The 19,485-nt window shown below is 44.6% G+C and overlaps 1 protein-coding gene across 5 annotated transcripts in view; it reads left to right on the top strand.

The window, feature by feature from the left end:
• The first annotated feature begins 643 nt into the window (after positions 1–643).
• CDKL1 (cyclin dependent kinase like 1) overlaps positions 644–19,485 on the top strand; it is a 58,418-nt gene continuing 39,576 nt past the window's right edge. For 3 of the 5 annotated variants that reach the window (XR_009531732.1, XM_060096251.1, XM_060096248.1), the window contains exons 1-2: positions 644–1,083; positions 1,619–1,906. Coding sequence is in view for 4 of the 5 variants with exons in the window: in XM_060096251.1 (XP_059952234.1) it covers positions 1,739–1,906 (168 nt within the window). In the remaining variant the exon portion in view is untranslated. Of the gene's footprint in view, positions 1,084–1,264; positions 1,907–19,485 lie in introns of those variants that run through there. The other 2 variants (XM_060096250.1, XM_060096249.1) reach the window with 2 other exon arrangements.

A 19,485-nucleotide genomic window follows, 5' to 3' on the forward strand; every position in this document is an offset into this window, starting at 1 on the left:
AACTATAGAGACAGAAAACACATCAATGGTCGCCATTTGCAAACCATTTTTGGGAGGTTCACCTCCAGCCCATCCCTGGACCCCATCTATATGCCACTCCATTTTCAAGGCAGCCACCAATCTCTCTCCTCCCAGCTCCAGCTCCTTCCTGAACCCTAACCTGATTTACATTTAGTGGCATGCTGCTTGGCACAGGATTGGTCCCCGTTTCGTAGGCAGTATGCAAATGTTCTCTCCTCAGCTATTGCTTCCAGGCAATACCCAAATCAATGCTGGGCATATGGAATGGGATAGATGATAAAGTACTGAGGCAGTCTGCCCAGTGGCGAATTACCCTATTTCGTGATTTTCTCCAAGTCCGTTAATTTTCCACCATTGTGCTCCGACCTGAGCGAGTAGGAGCCAGTCGGGAGAAGGATGTAAATAAGGAACGTAAGATAGGGCAGGCTCTGTAAGCCTCCATCTCCCACATTATAAGCCCAGCTCTAGTGGAAGTCAATGGTCAAGCACTGCCCCACCCCACCCCAACTCCCAAGCTAGTGGGGGTACGTGCAGACTCTAACCAATTTCAGTCATCGTACCGTCATCATACTTCCTCTTTTCCTCTCCCCCTTTCTCTCATTCATTCATTCATTACTGGCTGCTACAGCACTGACCAGGAGAGACACAGAAGCTGCCCTCAAGGCATTCCCCTGCGGAGAATACAAGGGAGTAATCACAGTTATCACACGGTGTGGTACAGGCTGCGTAGGGTGAGGGGCTCCTAGCGCAGGCGTCTTCCCGGCAGGCTCTGCCAGAGCTGCGTTTTCCACGGCCTGCTGGAGTTTGCAATCTTGCAGGCCTCCTCTCCCCAGCAGAGGGACGTGCAGGAACCCGGGCCCACGTCCAGAACAGCTTCTCTCGGGCTCCGAGGCAGCCCACCAGGGCCTTTCGCTGCAGCAAGGACGGCGGCCGGGTCCGGGAGGGAGGCCGGGGCGCTGCGGCCCCGCCCTGGCCAGGCCGGAGCGGGGGCCGGCCGGCCGCGACCGAGCTGGGCGGGAGTCGGCGAGGCAGGAGCTAGGCCGGCCCGACAGCTGCGGCGCCGTGAGTCCTGGGCGGGGAGGGAGGCGCGGGCCGCGCAGCAGCGGCGGGGCGGGAGAGGTGGCCCCGCCCAGCGGCGGGATGGCGCGACCCTGCTTCTCACAGAGCTCCGGGCCCGCCTCAGGAGGCGCGGGGCGCGGGGCGCGGGGCGGGCGCCTCGCAGGGCTCTCCCCTCCGGCGGGGCCTCGCCGCCGTCGGCCGCGCGGGGAGCCGGGCGGTGTCTTCTTGCTGAAGGGAAATGAAACCTGATATTAGAACCGGGGAAGCCCTTACCCTTCCCGGTCCTCCAGCCAGCTCATGTGTCTTAGATCGGATGAACTTACCATTAAAAAGATAGATTGTCTTACAACTCAGTTCGTTTTAGGATGACGGGTTACATTTTAACTTGCAGGGTATATAACAGACAATTAAACTTGACTTACCAAAGGCAGCTGACTCCAAGCTGTCACACTTGATCAAGTGGCCACGGCTGAGGGGCGAGGCTTTAAGGGAATGGGTCGGTTCCTAATTCTGTAACGAGTGCCGTCTTCTGTTCTAGGTCCTTGACAAAGACCCATCGTTGAGTGAAGCTCTAGTGCAGTGTGTTCATGCCAAGATTTTATAAGCGACATTTTCAAACTATGTGAAGATCCGTTTAAAGAAGATTTATTCTTCTGTGATGGAGAAGTATGAAAAAATTGGGAAAATTGGCGAAGGTTCCTATGGAGTTGTTTTCAAATGCAGAAACAGGGACACGGGTCAGATTGTGGCCATCAAGAGGTTTCTGGAATCAGAAGATGACCCTGTCATAAAGAAAATCGCCCTTCGAGAAATCCGCATGCTCAAGGTAATGGATTTTTTAAAATTAATTATTTATTTTATTTAGGCTGTGTTGGGTCTCCATTGCTGAGCGCAGGCTTTCTCTAGTTGCGGCGGGGGCTACTCTTTTTTTTTTTTTTTTTAACATCTTTACTGGAGTATAATTGCTTTACAATGTTGTGTTTGAAGTGGATCAGCTATATGTATGCATACATATATCCCCATATCCCCTCCCTCTTGCGTCTCCCTCCCACCCTCCCTATCCCACCCCTCTAGGGGCTACTCTTCGTTGAGGTGCTCGGGCTTCTCCTTGCAGTGGCTTCTCTTGTTGTGGGGTACCGGCTCTAGGCACTCAGGCTTCAGTAGTTGTGGCTCGCGGGCTCTAGAGCGCAGGCTCAGTAGCTGTGGCGCTTGGGCTTAGTTGCTCTGCTGCATGTGGGATCTTCCCAGACCAGGGATCTAACCCCTGTCCCCTGCATTGTCAGGCGGATTCTTAACCACTGCGCCACCAGGGAAGTCCTGGTAATGGATTCTTTAAAGTGAATTTTCAGGGACTAAAAAAATTAAAGTGAGTCGTGTTATGTGAAATAAATGCCTTGAGATGTGGCCACATCTCCTTCCTTCACGGACTTCTGTCCTCAGTGACACAAATGGGACATCTGTGCGCGAGTCACCAATTATATAATGAATTAGAAAGTGGAGACGTTAAGTGCAGGGAATGATGGTATTCACTTGCAGACTTGCTGTGGAATATTTTATTTTTCTTCCCAGTGGCTTCTTTCTCATGTCACCTGTAGATCTGGTTCATGAAAAGCCATCAACTTTTATAGTACAGGAACTTTCCTTGATTTTTCAACTTCTAGACTAGCTTCTGTTGATGTTCTCAGTCCATGAAGAGAATTAATCATTCACCTGTTTTCAAACAGCTAGAAAGCTGACAGGTTTTCATTATGCCTCACATTTGTCTACTGCTGAACTTTATAACGTCTTGTCTCTAGAAGAAGGATTTTTCTCAAAAAAGTGAAATGATTGCTTTAAAAATGTTCATCAGTTAACTCTTGGAGACCATGATATGGGGGGGGAGGGGAGCTGTTTATTATAAGCTGAAAGTATTTTTTTCCTGGAATGGAAATGAAGAAGGAAAGTATCTTTCCTTCTTTTCTGAATTTCTGTGAGGATGAAACCCAAATCCTACCCTATGTAGAATGCGCCCTGTAATGAATGCAGTGTGGGTTAACTTTCAGCAGATTAACTTTCTCCGTAGGGGTTGGTTTTAAACAGTTAGGGCCTCTGTGTTCTGACAAGTACAGCTAACTATCCAACAAGGAAAGAGCAACCTCATGCGGGCTCAGTGGAACATCCAGGGGATTTTCTCTTACCTTTGCTTCTCCGTTTTCTCCAGGCCTCTCTAAAAGTCTTCTCCCCATGAATTACGTGTGTGGGGTTATCTCTGGATAAGGACCCCAAATGGGAAGTGGAGGGCTTTGGACAAATTAAAACGGGTGGGGATGACTTTCTCTATTTGGGTCTAGGACATTCTTTACCAACTGGATGTTGTCATTTCTGAGAAGACACTTCCAAAGCCCCTGTGAAGTACTCCCCTAGGAAAGAGCGAGACAAGCAGTGTTTGCCCATCCCACCGCCTGGTTGCCCTGCCCTCCCACTCTCTACACAGGAAGAGAGAGGGTCTCACTGTTTCTCTGGGGCCCATGGATGTTTTTCACTTTCTCAGGCTTTCCCTAGCGGAGAAGGTGATAACTGTATTTCAAAGGGCCCATTTACTCCAAAGAAAAGCCAGTCTGTTTCTAGTGGAGAGATACTCTTTTTCTGATTCTGAAGGTCACCTGTGAGCGCCTCTCTGAAACCTCTCACTATTCTTTAGCAATACGGTGTTTACAAGTTTAGTCCCTGAATTAATTCAGTTCCCCCAGGATGGAGACCTCGCCTCTAGATCTCTGTATCAACCACTTGGCATGTAATACCAATAAATGTTATTGTTGGATTGAAAAAAAGATGTTAACAAAATAAACTCTTAGGAAGGGTAGATGTTGCCAATAAATTAGGAAGTCAGATGTGTTCTCTTTTTTTTTTTTTTTTTTTTTTGCGGTATGCGGGCCTCTCACTGTTGTGGCCTCTCCCGTTGCGGAGCACAGGCTCCGGACGCGCAGGCTCAGCGGCCATAGCCCACGGGCCCAGCCGCTCTGCGGCATATGGGATCCTCCCGGACCGGGGCACGAACCCGTATCCCCTGCATCGGCAGGCGGACTCTCAACCACTGCGCCACCAGGGAGGCCCAGATGTGTTCTCTTGAGTAACTGAATATTGATGTCCCCTGAAGGATACAGTTGAGTGCACAGGAGCCTGATTACAAAGCACACAGCCCTCCATTCTCCAAAATCAAGTGCACAGCTGAGACGCCCCTGATCTGTATCAGGTGATGGGACTAGATTATCAGTAGAGCCTGTCCCTTCAAGCCCTAACTTTTCAGAATTCTGTGATATTCCTAACACATAATGGGTGCTTAAATATTTGCTGGATAAATGAATTGAGGGTTTGTTAAATGAAGTCATACTTTCTCCATTTACTTATTCAGTAAATATTTACGGAGCTCCATTGTACCTAAAACAATGTTTATGTGAAGTTGTACATCCTGTCTTTCAGATGCTTAACCGGTGGAAGATGAATTTCCCCTCAGCTCTTAACACCCAATAGACTGGGTTCCTAATGGGCAGGGCCTGTGTCATTCACCTTGTCTCCCCATGCCTGTCATGAACCCTCTAAATAAACTGTTCGGAGGCTTGCTTGAACTAGACTTTGAAATGTTTAGGGAGACATGGAATAAGAGATAAGGCATTCAGGGCAGACATTCTCTCCTAGGGAAAAAAGAGGTGCATAAGTGGAAAACAGTATATTGAAGGAACACAGGTAATAACCCCAAAGTCTTAGCCAAGGTGCCTGCTGGGCTAATAGGCCTGGGAGAAAAGAGAAGGAAAGGAAGCCAGCGTCCATTAGGAGGGGATGTGAGGAATTTCTTGGAAAACAGGTCTGGCCCTGGGATAAGTGATTATTAGCACATAGCTTCACCTTGGTCCCAGGTGGCCTTTGGGGTTTGGAGCCTGCCTTGGGGACATGTTGTCCCTGAGAACAGGAAACTGCTGAGGTCTAGGCTAGTGTTTTAGGGCCCCATCTGAGCTGCATTCAAGGCAGAGATCTAGGGCCCATGGAAGGGGAATACTAAACCGGAACCAAGCACAGTTCCATGGGCCCAGGTTCAAGGGCTCAGGGGCTCAGTAAGTGTGAGTTCCTAGGATTTTCATTGCACACCCCTCACAGAACTGGGGCTGTTAATGACCCCTGCTAAGGTCAAGAACTAGGAAGACTGAGGCTGAAGGTACCTCAGTGACCTTAGCAGGTGAGAACAAGCAAGGGCTGAGGCTCAGACTGCTCTTATTATGATAAGGAAAGCAAGAAAGATAGATTAAGACCAGATGTAAAAGGCTTTGAATGCCAGGCTGAGGAGTCTGGCTTTTGCGTGAAAAGAGGGAAGCCAGCCAAGATTTTTTATTAGAAAGTTATCATTTGCAGACTTGTGAATTTCATGGACCAATAAAATTTCAAAAAAAATTTTTTTTTTTTTACAGGTTGGTCGGCATTTTAAGAGACTGGGTTATCACCATCACTTCATAAATGAAAGGACATTTTAATATTTTTTAAAAACTAGGAAAGACCCAATTTTAGGAAAAAAGCAGTCTTCCTGAGAGAGTAGTTGACAACTAAAACAACATCTCTCCATATATACATTTCTCAGGTGTGTGAGAGTATATGAGTGTAGGTGTGTGTGTGAGAGAGAGAGAGAGAGAGAGATCATTGCCCTTATTTTTCTCATTTCACTATCCATTGATGAAAATGAAGACATCATCTGTTTTGTGCAGCCTAAATTTCATGAAAGTACTATGTCTGCGAACAAAGAGACTCCCCAGATCAGATGATGTCCTACTTATAGGATCTATCTGATACAACGAAATACTAATACCACAAAAGAACCTAATGGTCCCTTGGATTTTTTTTTTTTTTTTTTTTGGCTGCGTTGGGTCTTCGTTGCTGCGCACGGGCTTTCTCTAGTTACAGCGAGCAGGGGCTACTCTTCATCGTGGTGCACGGGCTTCTCATTGCGGTGGCTTCTCTTGTTGCAGAGTGCGGGCTCTAGGCGAGCAGACTTCAGTAGTTGCAGCATGAGGGCTCCGTAGTTGCAGAACACAGGCCCTAGAGTGCATGGGCTTCAGTAGCTGTGGCACGTGGGCTCAGTAGTTGTGGCACATGGGCTTAGTTGCTCCGCGGCATGTGGGATCTTCCCAGACCAGGGATCGAACCTGTGTCCCCTGCATTGACAGGCGGATTCTTAACTACTGCGCCACCAGGGAAGTCCCTGGATTTTACGTTATAATAGAATTTGGCATGTATCTGTCCTCAGAGAGTTGCTTGTATGTTTTTTAAACCATTTATTTAATGATTTAAAGCAACTCCCAATAGTTGCTGTCAGACTCTTTTAAAAATTACAGTTGTTTCCATTAAGCAGATAAGATCATGGAAGTGAATTGTCCAGCAGTCAATTGCATAATTATTAAGGCACCACATCTACAGTGTTTCTCGTTCTTGATGTGAAAGTATATATGAAGATGTAACTATACATTGGTAAATGATTTTAAAGATAATAATTATTATCAAGAAACCTATTTTGCTAATATTTTTAGAAAACATTTTTTCTGAAAATTTGGAACACTTTTCAAATAACATTACTTCATGCCATTTGGGGGAAAAAGTGTGACACATTTTTAATGAGATACATTCAGTATTTGTGCTAACAAACTGCTCCCTAAACTAAATGTAATTCGCTCTTCACCAAGAGGTCCTACTGCAGTCAACCCTTTAATGTTTTCGTTTGAATTTTATTTTATCCAGGCTTTTAGAAAAATAAACAATTGCTCCAGTTAAAGTTAGTCAGCTCAAACTCTACTTTAAGGACATTAAGTACCATTCTAGTGACAGTAATAAAATTATACTGCCATACCTGAGCTCAAAGCAACTATCCTACCCTTTCTCAAGCTCACTTTCCATTGTGGAAAAAAAAGAAAGAAGTCAATACTTTCAGTCAGTGTTTTTGATGAGACACCTGTGTGTAAGATAATTGACATGTGTTCATTTGGCAAGTTTTTACAGAACTCCTGCCATGTACCAGGCACTGTTCTAGGTTCCTGTCCTCACAAATAAGGAGAGACTAACAGTAAACAAATGATTATATGTCAAGTGGTGAAAATGAAGCAGGATAAGGGGGTAAAGGTGATGGAGGGGCTTGCTTTTTTATATAGAGTGGTTAGGAAGAGCCTTCCTGATGAATGACATTTGAAAACATTCCAGCAGAAATGTGAAGGAGTGACTCTTGCAGCTATTTAGGGGGAAAGCATTCCAAGCAAGGGGAAGAGTAAGACAGAGGCCCCAAGGCAAGATCAAGTGAGGTGTTCTAGCTGTGTTCTGGTGTGTTCTAGGAGGAACAAAGAGATGAGTGTGTCTGGAGCAGAGGAAGTGAGAAAGAGAGCCATAGGAGGTGAAGTTAGAGAGATGAGAGGGTTAGATATGAGGGCCCTGTGGGCCATGGTAGGGACTGTGGATTTTACTTTGAATGAGATGGGAGCCATCAGAGGGTTTTGAGCAGAGGGGTGCCCTGGCATGACTTATACCCTAGAAGGGTTCCTCTAGCTGCTGGCTACTCCAGCTCCATGAGCAGGAAGATCTTTTAGAAGACTGCTGATGTGATCCAGGTGTGAGGTGATGGGGTTTGGGTCAGAGGGGCAATAGTGGAGGTGGTCAAATTCAAGATGTATTCTGAGAGAAGAGCACATAGGAATCCGATGGTTGGATGAGGAATCACGAATGACTCTAAAGTTCTTCAGTTGAGTACCTGGAAGAATGAAGAGATCATTCACTGTGATAGGGAGACCCAGGTGCAAATCTGGGGGAAAGGAAATCAAAAGTTCTGTTTTGGATATGTTATATTTGAGGTGTAAACCCACTGTAAAGTGGGCAATTAAATGCACAAGTCTGGCATTCAGGGAAAAGTCCGGGTTGGAGATACCACCATTGGGAATGGAGAGACAAATACCAAAGACTGAGCCCTGGAGCTCCAGCATCTGGAGATCAGGAAGCTGAGGAACCAGCAAAAGAGGTAAGAAGGGGTGATCTTCAAGGCAGGAAAATCCCAAGAGCAATGTTCTTAAAAGCTGAGAGAAGGGAATTCCCTGATGGTTCAGTGGTTAGGACTCCACACTTCCACTGCAGGGGGCCCGGGTTCGATCCCTGGTCTGGGAACTAAGATCCCACGAGCCGTGTGGTGTGGCAAAAAAAAAGAAAAAAGAAAAAAAACAGCTGAAGGAAGAAAATGTTTCGAGAATGAGGGGGTTGCTCAATGGTGTCAAAGGTCACAGGCTTAGAATTAGCCATTGGCTTTGAAAATATGAGGGTGATTTGAGACCTTCATGAGAGCTATTTGGGTAGAGTCATAGGAATGAAAGCTTCATCAGAGAGGGTTCAAGAGAGGATGAGAAGAGCAAAGTGAAGACAGTGATAGAGGCAACTCTTCTGAGGAGTTTTATTATAAAAGGAAGCCAAGAAATGGGGCAGTGTGTGCTTGGAAGGATGTGGCATCAAGAGAGAGTTTTTGAAGTTGTTTTTAATATGGAGAAATAAGTATATTTGTATGCTAATGGAGGGAGAGAATTCTTGGAGCCATGACCTTGAGTTACCAACCTAGACCATGACTCAAAACAACTATTATAGCATAATAAAAGATCAGTTCATGGACCAGCTAGGAGATTAGGCCACCTCTTCTTTCATTTGGAATGTTGCTAGGTTCTTTCCACACACTCTTCTTAGTCTTTATATAACAGGACCCACAGCTGTCTTAAAGCTATTGGCCTAGAACTTCTTCTAGCAGGGTGTACGACATCTGATTTGCATTGTGAGCCATGAACCCTTCAGGAGAGGGTTCAACCCTTTTCCATAACTAGGGTTCAAGCATATAAAGATATATTTTTCAAATTAATTAATTAAGTAATTAATTTTGGCTTTACTGGGTCTTTGTTGCAGCACTTGGGCTTCTCTAGTTGCGGCGTGCAGGCTCTGGAGCAGGGGTCCCCAACCCCTAGGAACCGGGCCGCACAGCAGGAAATGAGCAGTGGGCGAGTGAGCAGAGCTTCATCTACTGCTCTCCCATCGCCAGCATTACTGCCAGAAACACCCCACACCCCACTCCTGGTTCGTGGAAAAATTGTCTTCCACGAAACCGGTCCCTCGTGCCGAAAAGGTTGGGGATCGCTGCTTTAGAGCGCGGGCTCAGTAGTTGTGGCACATGTGTTTAGTTGCAGTATGTGGGATCTTAGTTCCTGGACCAGGGATGGAACCTGGGCCCCCTTCCTTGGGAGCATGGACTCTTAACCACAGGACCACCAAGGAAGTCCCAGGCATATAAAGATATTTTGGATAGGAGGCGCCACGGTCATGACAGAAGCCAGGTTACAGAGAGAGAGAGAGAGAGACAGTCCCTGAAAGGAAATCATCTTAAATCAAGAAGTCTGGCATCACAGACCTGTGGCGGGAAGTGGGTACTGCTTCTGCATAAAGCAGGTGGCTGTAATTGAACCCAGCCCCCTGGGGAATATCTGTGTGTCCAGCCAGAAAAGAACTGTGTGGTTCAAAACAAACACAAGCCAACCAACCCAGAATCATTGTATTACTAAGGTCCCAAGCCTCTATGCTACTGAACCTTCTCTCTGTGGGATGCAAATGGTAGAACTATTGGAAGAGGAATCAAAGAATTCCAGCCAGCAGCTGTGAGGTTCCCCGGGCGGATGTTGGGCAGCGAGGCAGACGGTACAGGGGCCTTAGAGTAGATCAGACCAACATCAGTCAAAGTTTGACTATCCTCCTTCCAGAAGATGAGAAAAGCAAGAGCAACAACAAGGAGATGGAATCATATTGCCATTTGGTGACTCAGTGGTCTTGGGTGAAATGCCAAGGATTGTTACCTAGGATGCACTAACTACGCTTACAACAACCTTAGGAGGTATGTATTGTTATCCCATTTTACTTATGGATGTAGGATGGTCAATGATTTGTCATGGCCTCCTGGTTAGTGACCTGGATACCGACACAGTTCTGTCTGTCCCCGTGTCCGTGCCTTGCTGCTCCCACACCTCAGAACCATCGTGGTTCACCAAACGCTGTACTCTTTCTTAAGTCTCCCAGAGACTGGTCCTCAGGGCTTATCCCGCCCTTGCCTCCAGCGGGCCTTAGTGCTGAGACTCATGGCTTTTGTGGAAGCCTGGGGTTCTTACTGGAATATCAGTTTTTTCCAATTCTTATTCCTTAACTCTATAGATTATTTTAGCAGGCACAAAGTTATGGTTTGCTACCAACAAAGGTGGAGATAAGCATGGGGGAAAAGGTCCATTTAAAACTTTACTATAAACATTACAATAAAGTTCATTCATTCTTAATGAGAGCAGTGTCACCCCCAAGAGGATGAATATTGGTTCTTAGGAGTTGGGTCCTAACATTTTTATTGTATAAAGCACAGATATACATATAGTACGTATACATATATACAGTATATTTTTGGAATTAAAGTTTCATTGAGAGATGATTAGGAAAAATGTGTAAAAAGACTCTTTTGAGTGACAAATATGAAAAAAAAAAAAGGTCCATGGGGTATGGGAGGATGAGAATGCTGAGTGTGTACTCTGTGCCAGAAACACGCTCTCGTTTGACTGTAACTAATCATGAATAGTAGTGACCTGCTGAATGGTCAGAGCATTCCCTGTTTTCCTACTGTCTCCTCACTTTCATAACTTCCAGCGAGGCTGTGGGCTGTGTGACTGCTCGGGGACAGGAGCCACAGTTAGGAACTGCAGTTTCTGATCCGGCTCAAAGCTGTTGGGTGACCTTGGGCAAAAGCTCCAGTGCCTGCTGGAACCCGGCCCACCTTATTGCCATGATTTATGTCTCTGTTTGGCATTGCTTTGCTGACCTTGCTGAGGCTAGCAGAGTGCTTTGGGGACAAACACCGAACAGCAATCAAGCAGCCTTAAGGATGCCAGGGCAGGAAAGTAGAGGGTCCAAAAGAGCAGTAGCAAAGGAGAGAGGAGAGAGGAGGAGACAGGCGGAGCAGTAGAGAAAGGAGAGAGAAAGGCACACGTGGGAAGGCAGAAAGGTGGGGTTCCAAGGGGAGGAGCTGGAGGTGAAGCACTTCACGTGATCTCCCCCGTTTCAAAATATCAGACCAGAAACACTGCTGGGCATATGACCATCCTGGTGACGGCAATCTGCTGCGGGGAGCAGGACTGTCAAGGTTCCCGTTTTTCAAAGCATTTATGTAGTGCTTAGTACCACGTGCTCTTGTGTCAAGGCCCCATTCCATGGAATGCTAGCAGAGTACCATGTAAATGCTCCCTAGCATTAGAATCTAAGCAGAGTTTTCATAATTTCTGAAGGCTTCATCTCCCCTACTATTAGTTGAAGGAATATTTCCCCCGTATTAGTTGAATAGCATTTCCCAACTCAGTAGAAGTCTCCAGGGGAAACCCTGTGACATCTTTAACAATTTAATCTTGCTGTTGCTAATTGGTGCCATTTCTAGGTCCCTTTTCTTCATATTGCTTAATTGGCTTATTGAAATATAATAGATTAGTAACATACTTCTGTAATTTGTTTTAGCCGTGTTCAGCATTCTCTGTTATGGTTTATGTGGGATTACAAACTCAAAAGTCTGTGGGGAATCACAATGGTAACATAAATGAGTGGAGTGGGCTGAATGCAAGACAAGATGGAGCAGTGGAGACTAGGGCAAACTGGAGACTGTCTTGTGGGAAGTGGGTGGCCACTGCCCACCCAGCTCACAGGCTGCGAGGGGGCTAGACTTTCAGAGTCTTTTTTTTAAAGCCAGAGATCAAAATTTTGTGTAAAATCTCCTGGGTTTTCCCCCATAACTCTTGTTTTGAAAAAAAATTCAATATATATGCACACAAGAGGAAAGAATAATACAATGAATACCTACATATCTTTAACTAGATTCAGTAATCTAGTTAATTCTAATGTTAGAATTCTGCTTCATTTCTTTTCTATCTCTGTCTCTGTCACACACACACACATACTTTTTTGGCTGACGCACCCACATTTTTCCTAAGTATGCAGCATGAATCTCCTAGAATGAAGAAATTTTCTATGTACCACAATGTGATTTCCATACTCAAGAAATGTATCATTGACTCAATACTATGATTTAATATACAGTCTGTGCTCAAATTTCTCATATTGTCTCAATAATATATTATTATTATTATATATATTATAATGTATATATGTATATGTGTGTATATACATATGTATGTATGTATGTGTATATTTTAATCCAGGATCTAATGAGTGAGCATACATTGCATTTAATTGCCATGTTGCTATAGTCTCCTTCAATCTAAAACAGTATTCTAACTTTTTTAAAAATTGAAGTACTATTGATTTAGAATGTTGGGTTAATTACTGCTGTACAGCAAAGTGATTTGGTTATACATATATATACATTTTTTTAATATTCTTTTCCATTATGGTTTATCATAGGGTACTGAATATAGTTCTCTGTGTTGTACAGTAGGACCATTCATCTGTCGATGGACATTTAGGTTGTTTCCATGTCTTGGCTGTTGTGAATAGTGCTGCTGCGGACATAGGGGTCCATGTATCTTTTTGAATTATAGTTTTGTCTGGGTATATGCCCAGAAGTGGGATTGCTGGATCATGTGGTAATTCTATTTTTAGTTTTCTGAGCAACCTCCATACTGTTTGCCACAGTGGCTGCACCAGCTTACATCCCACCAACAGTGTAAGAGGGTTCCCTTTTCTCCACACCCTCTCCAGCATTTGTTATTTGTAGACTTTTTAATGCTGGCCATTCTGACTGGTGTGAAGTGGTACCTCATTGTAGTTTTGATTTGCATTTCTCTAATAATTAGCGGTGTTGAGCATCTTTTCATGTGCCTGTTGGCCATTTGTAATGTCTTCTTTGGAGAAATGTCTGTTTAGGTCTTATGCCCATTTTTCAATTGGGTTGTTTGTTTTTTTGTTGTTGAGTTGTATGAGCTGTTTATATATTTTGGAAATTAAGCCCTTGTCGGTTGCATTGTTTGCAAACATTTTCTCCCATTCTGTCAGTTGTCTTTTCTTTTTGTTTATGGTTTCCTTTGCTATGCAAAAGCTTATAAGTTTGATTAGGTCCCATTTGTTTATTTTTGTTTTTATTTCTATTGCCTTGGGAGACTGACCTAAGAAAATGTTGGTACGATTTATGTCAAAGAATTTTTGCCTGTGTTCTCTTCTAGGAGTTTTATGATGTCATGTCTTATGTTTAAGCCTTTAAAACCATTTTGAGTTTATTTTTGTGTATGGTGAGAGGGTGTGTTCTAACTTCATTGATTTACATGTGGCTGTCCAACAGTTCTCTAACTTTTAAATTCTTTTTTCCGTTTTTCATGGTATTGACATTTTTGAAGAGTCCAGGTCAACTGCTTTGCAGAATGTGCCTCAACATAAGTCTCACTGTTGCCACATGATTTGATACAGGGTAAATGTTTTCAGCAAGGATACACATGGATGAGGCTGTGTCCATCACACCAGTTCTCTTCAGGAAGTACATGATATCATTTTGTCCTGTAATTGGTGCTCTCAGTTTTAATCTCTTGGTTAAGATGGGTCTGTCATATTCCACAACTGTAAAGAAACATTTCCCCTTTATAATTAATAAGCTATCTGTGGGGTGATACTTTGAAACAGTGTGACTGCCTTGTTCCCCAACAACTGTCACCCAATGATCCTTGCCTGAATCAATTATAATAAGAGTTATTGTAAAATGGTGATTTCAACAATTCTTTCTACATTCATTAGTTATAATTTTTCTGTAAAAAGAGCTTTTTTCACCCACGCCCTTGCCCCCAATGCACACAGTTTTTAGTGTCACTGTGAATTATGGATTTTTAAAAAATTCAACGTGTTACAAATCATCACTGTCATTCTTTTTGATTCTCAAATTGTCACACATTTGTCCATTTGAGGCTCCTTGGACCCAGCTCCTTGGTCTGACAGGTACCTATAATTCCTTGTGTACTTCTTTACTGTGGGGCACAACGAAATGTTCCAGGCTCATCCTGCCCCAACTCTAGAATCAGCCGTTTCTCCAAGGAGCCCTGGTTCCTTTTAGTGAGAATGCAATATGATTTTAAAATGTTGACAAGAAATTTTAAAAAAATGTTTTAACACCATTCAGCCCAAACAAAACACATCAGCAGACAATGTTTGGCCTGCAGGCTCAGTTTGGGACCTTTCGACTATACAGCTTTTATTGTATGCAGATCTTCTCACTAGAGACTGGCAGATCTGACCCCTCCAGGTTCATTGCTAATGTATGTAGGTGTTGGGAGTTTATGGAAACTGGTTGTCAATTGGAGGACAAAGCGAAGCATTCCCTTGCCCACAATGATAGAAACCAAACAAAACCCGTTATCATCCTCTCTCCCTATTTGTTCAACAAGTGGAGACCTGTTTGATTTTATTTTTACAAGATAACATACTAACTGCAAATAGTAACAGATTGTTTTGTTTATTAGAGGATTTTTTTGGCTTAACTCACAGTGTGTTTGTCTAGAAAGATTGTTCCCGCTGTGTAGTGAACTCTTAAGAAATAAAGCTGCCATGCTCATACTTCAAGAACAAAAGAAGCAGAAATCAACAAGCTGGGCCTTTACCTTTTAAAAAATACCCAGTTTGCAAGGAGATTAACCTCATACCATCGTCTGTCAGTGCTCTAAACGCCCTTACACACATCCTGCCAGACACCTTACTCTAGAAAATAAAATATCATAGAACAGGAGGAGGCTGAATAAATGATTTTATAATGCACATTAATAAGAAATATATTCTGTTGCCTTCTTTGCCACTTAATTTTTTTTTTTTTTTTGCGGTACGCGGGCCTCTCACTGTTGTGGCCTCTCCCGTTGCGGAGCACAGGCTCCGGATGTGCAGACTCAGAGGCCATGGCTCACAGGCCCAGCCGCTCCATGGCATGTGGGATCTTCCCGGACTGGGGCACAAACCCGCGTCCCCTGCATCGGCAGGCGGACTCTCCACCACTGCACCACCAGGGAAGCCCTTTGCCACTTAATTTTATTTCCAGCAAAAAAGATTTATAGGTAGACAACTATGTTACATATAGTTATTATCAAATATTCAAACCACACTAGAAAGTAGTACTTTTTACATGCAATAAAAATTTTTTTAATGGGCCAGGCTCATATCTTTCATTCTTACTTTTTTAATGTTTTAATTCACCTTTTTATTTGGCAGGATTGATGTTTTAGGCAACAAATTTGCTTTCAACAGGCATATTTTCTTTCTAATTATTAATCTTCTTTGTTACTTATTAACTTTAAAAAGCACTGTAGTAAAAATGCTTTGGTATAAAATTGCCGTGTTGAAAATCTTTGAACTCCATTTCTCTTTTTGTTAGAATAATGAAAGGTGAGTTTCTGAACGAACTGACACTATCAACCAAACCAAAAAGCTAAAAACCAAACTAATCATTTGTTTTATAACTATCAGTACGTTGCTGCATGAATATTTGGCCGTGTCATTGTTAATTCTCATTTTGATCTCGTTTGTACTATTGCTTCTCTCCTAGTACTTTTCATATACTTTATTAGTCAGTAAAACAGTTTAAGCCTCTGCTGTGTACATCCACATCCTGGGCTGGGTCTTGAGAGGAATCCACAAGAGATCTCAGCCCAGAGGACTGGCCAGAGGACCAGCCTGGCACGTTCTGTTCTGTCCATGTTGTCTGTTGCCGACCTAAAATAAATTAACTTCACCTCTTCACCTGTAATTCCAGGTTTTTTGATACTCCTCCCCTCTTCTAGCCATCCCCCAAACTAAGCCATTAGCCAGGGTGTCTACCACGGGGTTCTTGGCATTTGGAGAAAATGTGGGATCAAGGCAGCTTTTCTTTACCAAACGAGAGTGTTCTTCCACTCCTGGTTCCCAGACCAACGGATTTGCCACTGAAGACGCAGCACCATGTGGTGGCTGCTGGTTCAATGCATATACACTTGAAGGGCCGGGGTACAGGTCTCACCATTCCATTAGGCTGGCTGGTTATAGATGATGAGGTAGGTAGTATAACCAGTGGATCCCATGGCCATGTGCTGACTGTCATGCCTCCTTTGCTGTAAAATGGGCCCCTGGTCTGATGTTATGTGGACTCCCATGCCAGTAAAGCCCTTGGATTGTGGTGCTGGCAGAAGAGGCAAAACCCATATCTAGAGTTAGTATCAGTTCCAGTAGGGACAATCTCTACCCGCTCCGAGTAACAGCTGGTTTCCTTAAAGGACAGTGCAGATCGGTGCCTCAGTATCTGTTTTTTCTATTGGCAGGTTGGATACTCAGCAGCAACAGTATCCAGATCAGCCTGGGGGAGAGAAAGCCAGTGCTGTTGGGCCACGTATAACCACCATCCCTGCAGCTGTGGCCACTCTGTTCATAGGTCAATTACACAAGGGTTGGGGCGGCCAAAGACAAAGCAGGCTGACCCCTGAAAAGACATCCTCTGCCTGGTTGCTCAGTACTTCCTCTGCAGTAGATGCTCTTTTGGTGGGTATTAATATGAAGCCCAAAGATCCTCAAGCTCTGTGCTCACTCGCACAAGTACAGTTTATGCCTCTTCTCCAAATGATCTTTCAGTCTCGCTCCATCTGGACTCTTAATCAACTAGATGAGCTATGTGCCCCTGCCCACAGGTCCACGCATGTCTCAGGTCCTTTCTTCCTCCGTACAGAGTGAACCATCCAATGCACTGCTTGAAGCTCTGCTCAGGGGGAGGATTCCCTTTCACCATGTCCTTCGAGGCTCTGCCAGGTGGGGCTATAAGTATATTGGCAGTCCGTCTTCAACTAGGTGACAGGGGAGAATAGGCCACCTATTATTTGTAACTTGCTTGTTCCCTCCATACCTGCTTAAACCGGATAACAAATGAATACTTTCCATAGTATAGTGGATTGCTGTTGCATCCGTATCGTCTTATGACAGTGGATCTCTATCACCCAGTTCACAGTGGGCAGCTCTGGATCACATAGTTACTTGATGTCCCATGGTCAGGTGCTCAGTCTCTACTAGGGCTCAGTGACATGTCAGGAGCTGGATACCTCTAACATGATTGGATATACAGTCATATGGCCTGAGTGGTAGTGTAGCTTTGACCCACTGTAAAGTTCTGTCTTTGGGTCCTACTCAATATTGGCAGCCTTCCAAATCACCTGGTAAATTAAACAGAGCAGTATTCCTGAGGACTATATACGCTGCCTCCAAGATCTAAAGAGAACGACTAAGTGCCATGCCCCCTTTTTAGTGGTGGAGGATACAAGGTGCAACAATTTGTCCTTTCCTTTAGAGGGGATGTCTCAGCCTGCCCCAGGCCACCAGACCCCTAGAACATTACCCGTATGCCATGCCTCAGAGGGTTTTCTCCCATGCTCTGGCAGACATGTGTCTTAATTGGGCCTTCAGAGTACTTGTCATTTTCTGCTCACGCAGGGGGTCTGATTAGCTTGGTGTTCTCAATGAAGTGGACCAGCTTGATATTCTGTGGAGTGTCAAGATGATCAAGGTCCCTGTGGGCTTTTTGTAACAGGGAACAGGAGAGTTAACCTAGGCCTTGGGCAAGACAGTGAATGTGAACTGTTATCCAGTCCACAAAAAGTGAACTGTTTGATCCTCCGTACCGACAGGGATTTGAAAGAATACATTCATCAGATTAGTAGCTCCATGTCAAGTACCAGGGACTGTGTAGACCTGCTCCAGGAGAGATAACCATACCTGGCTCAGTAGCTGCAACTGGAGCTACGATTTGGTTGAGTTTAGAGTAGTCTCCCAGGTGAACTGGGTAGGGGTATGATGGGGACCACTAATCCTGCATCCTTTAAATCTTTGATGGTGGTACTAATCTCATCAGTTACTCCTGGGATGTGGTTTTGCTCCTGATTTACTGTTTTGGCCAGGGTCATGTTGTGGGCTGTGCAATTTCAGGCGCTTCTGCTTGGCCCTTTCTGCCATATTGGTTCTTATTCACAAACCATGGAACCAATGTGTATCCATCCCAATTATTCACTTGGGAGTAGAGGAAATAATCTCAAAAGTGGATCCATGGGCCCTTTAGGCCCACGGTGAAACATTACTCTAACGTGGGGCCATGATAGCTTTTTGGGTCCCCAGATATCAGTGCCACCTCGGACTTTGTAGCCACAGCTCTTGTAAGGTCTGGGTATTTCCCTTTCCTCAGCTACTCTGGTAAATGGATACAGTTTGCTTTGGGAAAGGATTGAGGAGTACTTGTGGTAGCATTGTAGGATCCTTTGGCAAGGTGACTCCATCAACCGCACTTTTTGGTCTACAAACTTGGCTTAGATCTAGAAACTGGGTGAGGACTGCAGTTTTCTAACAGTTGACATCAATTTTCTGCTCGCCATGTCTCCATTTCTTCTGGTAAGACAAACCTAGTAACACCTGCCAACTGCCCTTCTATCTTACCTGTAAGAACTCTGTGGTGAGTTCCTATCTGTGCATCAGCACAGATTTCTGGGAAATAAGGCAGCTGGCCTTACTTCCCATAATGGTCTCTGTACATCTTGCCACTGTCAGCACCTGGTCTCAGCCACTCCAGAATCTTATCACTCCCATTGGAACCAGAGAGCTTAATTCCATGGTAGCATCTCTAGCCTACAAATGACAAGCCTTCCCACCCAGCCTACAAAGGACAGCCACCACTGAGCTTCTCAAAGATGCTGGTGATCTCCTTCCCTGTGCCTTCCTTCCTGCTTTAGTGCAGGGACTATTCTCCTGGCCTCCCAAGGAAAGATAATGAGGATGTGGGTTTTGCAGTGTCACCGAATAGGTCCACTCTAACATTTCCACCTCCTTGATTTCCCAGACCCCTTCCTCAATACTCTGCTGAGGCAGTTCCAGCGTCTCCATCTTACCTATTGAAAGCCCAAGTTTCAAATACCAGCAGCATATTAAAGATTGTCTCCAGGTGTCATTGTCAGGAAATAAGTCCCAAGTTACAGGCCCCACATCCAGCTGTATATTTCACTACTGTCATTGTCCAACACCCTCAAGATTACTGCTGTTACATATGAGCCAGGTCTTGAGCTCTTTGAGTACAGTTATTTCCTCCTGGAGCAAGAGCCGTGCTGCCCTGCTCAGGCACCGCTATAACCTCATCCTAGTTACAGGTCTGTGTGCCCTGGGAGGCGGTGGGGATAGAATCTAAGGAGGATGCGCATCATCTTCTTAAAGAGGCACTTTCCTCAATGAGGTATTTTCAGGGTCTCTGTGTGAGAGGAAGTGTTTCACTTTGGCAAAAGGGCAGAAGTTGCTTCTCCCAGGGGTTGGGGAAATTTGAGAGTTTAAGAGTCTCAGGCTCATCCTCCTAAATTACCCTATTCCAGATCTCAGCGTCCCTCT

The sequence above is a fragment of the Mesoplodon densirostris genome, chromosome 4 (assembly GCF_025265405.1).
Source record: "Mesoplodon densirostris isolate mMesDen1 chromosome 4, mMesDen1 primary haplotype, whole genome shotgun sequence".
In the NCBI taxonomy this organism is placed as follows: domain Eukaryota; kingdom Metazoa; phylum Chordata; class Mammalia; order Artiodactyla; family Ziphiidae; genus Mesoplodon; species Mesoplodon densirostris.